The 5068-nt window shown below is 40.8% G+C and overlaps 1 protein-coding gene across 1 annotated transcript; it reads left to right on the forward strand.

Moving 5' to 3' along the window:
* The first annotated feature begins 3874 nt into the window (after positions 1-3874).
* Positions 3875-4541, forward strand: LOC125190929 (em-like protein GEA6). Its single transcript, XM_048088352.1, has 2 exons — positions 3875-4079; positions 4148-4541. Exons 1-2 carry the CDS (start codon positions 3962-3964, stop codon positions 4312-4314), a joined length of 285 nt encoding a protein of 94 aa, XP_047944309.1. The 5' UTR covers positions 3875-3961; the 3' UTR covers positions 4315-4541.
* The last annotated feature ends 527 nt before the right edge of the window (positions 4542-5068 follow it).

The raw sequence follows: 5068 nt of genomic DNA on the forward strand, positions 1-5068 counted from the left end.
AGATAGGGAAGGATGATTGTCTCCAGTAGATTCTCTGCAATTATACTCGTTCACTCTTTATAACGTGGTATACTAGTTGACCTAGAGTGTCCACTATAGTTGGCCGGTCAAGCCACAAAGTGTGGCCAGACTATAAAATTGTGGCCGGGCCACCAACGTCCATGTTTTTCACTATAGTGGACATGCCCAAGCCATAATCATTTATTTTTTCCATTTTGTTTATATTTTAATTTTACTACAATAAATATTGTTAGACTATAATAATTAAATAAAATGCATAATTTAATGAAAACTAAATTGAAAACCAAATCTTCGTTGTATTATAGAACGGGGTAAAATTATACAACGAAAATTATTTTAAAACACTCAAACAAAAACTAAAAAAAACACCGTCATCGCCGACTACTCGGTGTCATCATCATAATCCGCCAATTCTTCTTCACCCGTTGCATCGTCACCGCCAACGCCATCACCGTCACCACCACCGCCATCGCTCTGAGGTCCCGTCGTCGCCGCCGCCGTGTCCCCCCACCCCAACAACGTCCTCAGCCTCACTATAAGGTCGTAGTACATCCTCTTGGTAGGCGGGTCGGTCGACTTCTCATACAAGGCTAGAGTGTCCTTGAGTTCCTTTATCATCTGCACCTCCAGGGTGTTTTTCAACGCCGCTCGGGCCGATCCGAGGGCGGATGCAGACGGCCCCGCAGCAGAGTGTTGGGAGGCAGCGGCGGAACCGGATCTAGCGGCTTGGATTGCGGACTGTTGACCCAGGGGCCGTGGATGCCGGGATAGTGACGAGGGGGGCTCCTCCATAACCTCGTCGTTGAGGTCGAAGGTCCTTGAACCGCCGCTACTACTGCTGTTGTTGCCGGCCCTGCCCCGTCTTGGACGCCTCGGCCCAGAATCAGACGCGTTCTCGCAGATGGCTCTGAATTTTGGGGAGTCCCGCAGAACAAGGAATTCTGCCCAGTTGGTAAACTTCTTGCCCTCTTGCATATATTGAACAACTGCATCGACAACGATTTTACGCCGGCTTCGCTGCGGCCACTCTCAGCAGTGCGCATTTGGTTCTCGTATATACCAATGAACTTCCGGAGAGCTGTAGTGATCCTACCGAACTTCTTCCGGATCTGATCGGGTGTACGGTCGACGCTCCTCGGCGGTTTGAATTGATTGTACACCACCAGGACTTTCCACCAGACTTTCCACCAGAAGCATAAGTCAGTCTGATCCGTGCCAACTATGGCATCTGTCGTCACCGCGTCCCATGACCTAGCAATAGCAACAGACTCATTGTCCGTGTACAGAAACCCTCATCGACCACCACCGCCATCGCCTTTTCCGCCACCACCGCGGCAACCTTCCTGCCCGCCGCCGCCATCGCCTCCTCCGCGACCACTGCGGCCGCCTTGCTGCCCGCCGCCGCCACCTCGCGCGGATCCTCCGCCTCGCCCGTCGGTGCCGCCACCATTTCAGCCGCCGCCGCTTCTTCCACCGCCTCCTCTCCCCGTCTCTACACGACCGGGCGTCGGGGTCTCAGGGGACCCCATCAATTGTTCCCATGTGAATCTATCAGATTCATCAAGCGAAGATTCACTGCTCTGGAATGGGGAGGATTGGAATTGGGACGGGAAGTTTATCGCGTCCATGTTGGGTCGGTAGTCACCCGTCCCCGGTTGGGTACGACCCGCATATCTCTGCTGATAAGCCGGGGACTGACGGCACCGGCGATGGCGGACTCCACATCTGGGATGGAGGAGGGGTGGGATTCGATCTCCAGTGTTGGGGAGGTGGAAAGCTCCCCTGTCCCGAATCTCCATAGCCGGGATCGTCTCCGCCTTGCATTTCACAAAAATTAAAATTGAAGGGAATAGGGTAAATTGTGTGTGAGAGTAGAGTAAAAATAAGAGTTGAATTTTAGGTATATATAGAAATATTTTCGAAAATTAAAAAAAATAAAAAAATTTATAAAAAAATTAGAAATTAGGGCCGCTGCAATAGGAGCGTCGCGGCTCACGCCCAAGCGCCGCGGCCTGGCCACGATCGTGGCGCTCTCGTGGCCCCCGCCCATCCAAGTCACTGTAGGGAGCCGCGGCTCTCCTGTAGTAGATGCTCTTAAGGCGATTCTTTTGAAGCTACCAAGAGTAGAGAAAGCATGAATAAATTTTCAAAAGCATCCAAAAGAGTAGAGAAAACATAAATAAATTTTCAAAAAGCATGTGTTTTGGTCACATTAATATAGAATTATTCAAACATGCTCTAAAAAAGTTTAGAGTCTAACACCTCAAAAAATTGAAAATTAACCCAAACACAAAAGGTTACCTAAACTTCAACTTAATTTTTACTACATTAGAAGACAACCAAAAATGAAAGGAAAGAAACATACTCTCAATTCTCATGACGAAGCTATTTTGCGGTAGATGATTTGGATGTATTCATCTCCGCAATTTACTACGTAAAATATGGCCTTCATTATGCAACACTCCCAAAAGAAGAAAAAGAAAAACAAAATAAGTTATGTTACCTCTATTTTCCATTAACTATCCTATTTTTTTTCTAAGTAAATGTCTTATTTCACTTTTTTAATATTTGGCAAATGAGACCTACATTCTACTAACTCACTTCAGTCACATTTTATTAGTATATAATTGGAGTACATAAAAGTGAGACCTATATTCCATAACTTTTTTCTACCACTTTCTTTTATAAAGTCAAATAATTTTTTAAAACTTGATCTGATAAAAAATACTCCATACGTCCCCTAAATTTTATCACATTTTGATCGGGCATGAGTTTTAAGAAATGTAATGGAAAGTGGATTAAAAAAATTGGTGGAATGTGGGTCCTACTTTTATATATTAGTTTTATAATAAAATGTGAACGAGAATGAGTTAATGAAATATAAGGTCCACTACCAAAAATGGTAAAAAGTGAAATGTGAAAAATTTTATGAGACGGACGGAAATAGAAAAATGTGACAAAATTTCAGGGACAAGGGAGTAGGATATTTAATGATAGATGAAGGGAGCATTACACAGTTCAATAAATATACTCCAATATATACTTTCTTTTGCTATTTTATTATTCAGGGGTGTAATCCGTTGCTAACTTTCTTAAATTGTTAATTTGCTAATTCATCAACGTAGTGTATAAAAAATGTCAACACGATGATACTGAAATGTCAACATAAACTTAAGTTGATATTTTAATACATTATCTGTGTTGACATTTTAATGTAATCGTGTTGATATTTTTAATACACTATGTTGATAAGTTAAAAAGTTAGCAATTTAATAAAAGTTAGCATCATAAAGCGTCCCTTGTTGTCCATATATATCTTATTATGATTAACATGTTGTTATATATTCATAATTTTTGTTATGATATTTTATGTAGAAAAACTAGGATTTGAATTCTTGTTGCTAAATCTTTCTAAAATGAGGTTAATTTAATCATATAGTCATTTATCATGTGAATTAAATATGTGTAGAGTTGTTCTTACATGTATGCTAATTTATTTGATTAGTGTATGCTAATTTATTTGTTATTATTATTAAAATTTGTAGCGTTAAAATATGTTGTCAAATTTAGCTGAATTTGCGTAGTTCATGTAGTAGTTATTTATTTAGGTATCTTTCGGTGGCTGTTGTACAAGGATGATGATATACATAAGCTACAATACAGGGATGATAATATTTGATGCACTAAAAAGAATCCGAATTTAATTATATAATATTTGAGGGGTGTGGGGATAAACGTTAAACAATGCGTCAGCAGAGTCCGTGTCATTCCCTCCGCCACGTTTCAGTGTGAAAGCTACGTGTCGTCATGGCGCCGCCTCGCAACTATCCTATATATAGTTAGCGCTATGTCGCACACCTTCATCACTATCACGATCACTATCTATATAAAATACTTGAATTGGAATCGATATATTAATTGCAGGTCGAGTTTAATTAACATGGCATCTCAACAACAGGACAGGTCCGAGCTCGATGCCAAGGCGAGGCAGGGAGAGACGGTGGTCCCCGGCGGCACCGGCGGCAAAAGCCTCGAGGCCCAGGAGCACCTTGCTGAAGGTTTTATTATTTACTATTATTAGAAATGATATTTCTAATTAACTATTAATACGAATTGGGAAGTGTAGGGAGGAGCCGAGGAGGGCAGACTCGGAGGGAGCAGCTGGGGACGGAGGGTTACCAGGAGATGGGGCGCAAAGGAGGGCTGAGCACGGGTGACAAGTCCGGTGGGGAGCGGGCTGAGGAGGAAGGAGTGGAGATCGATGAGTCTAAGTTTAGGACTAGGAATACTTGAAACTACAAATGCCCTTCGTATCGTCTCTGTCTCGTCTCTGAATGTACACTTTAAGTTTAGGACTAGGAGTGTTGTGTTTTCTCAGTCGCTGCCTTAGCTTCTACTAGTACTACTAGTTTCGGTGTGCTACTGTTGTTGTCTTGCAATAATCATAATAATAGTGTAATCAGTCCATCAGAGGCGTATGTTATGAGTTACTTCCGTAGTACTTGCATGTTTCATTTTAATTCCTTGCTTCCTGTGTAAGTATATACGTAGTATATTTTCGAAATCGCGCATTTTAGGTAATGCAGGTATGCTACCTGGTTATATTTAGATTGAAACCTTTTTGATAATGGAAGTAAATAAACAAAATTTGGCGTGTATGTTGGAGAATTGAGTTTTAGTCCACTAATGACGTTTTATTAATGTTTCCTACTAATCAAATAGTCAATAATTATTCGGCACCATATTTTGATCAACACATGCATTTCTAAACGGATGAATTTTTTTTTTTACTTGAGTTCTTTTAAGAACTAGGGGGCTAATTATTCAGCAACATATTTTGATCAACGCATATCATACCGTGCACGGCCAAATTTATTTATATCAAATTCTGAGGTAGTACTTTTTTGAGACAAAAATTAAATTATTGTAGATTGTAAATGTATTTAATGATGAACATATACAATATCATACTAAATAAAGTTGTTAATTTTAATTTTATAAAAGTTGTTATCAATAAACATAATAACATATACAATATCACATTTGA

Source organism: Salvia hispanica, chromosome 5, assembly GCF_023119035.1.
Source record: "Salvia hispanica cultivar TCC Black 2014 chromosome 5, UniMelb_Shisp_WGS_1.0, whole genome shotgun sequence".
Taxonomy (NCBI): Eukaryota; Viridiplantae; Streptophyta; class Magnoliopsida; order Lamiales; family Lamiaceae; genus Salvia; species Salvia hispanica.

Excerpts from the sequence above, each read along its gene's own strand:
- LOC125190929 (XM_048088352.1), top strand. The coding sequence starts at position 3,962 with ATGGCATCTCAACAACAGGACAGGTCCGAGCTCGATGCCAAGGCGAGG. Across the intron at positions 4,080-4,147 it reads CCAGGAGCACCTTGCTGAAG|GGAGGAGCCGAGGAGGGCAG; the intron begins GTTTTATTATTT and ends TGGGAAGTGTAG.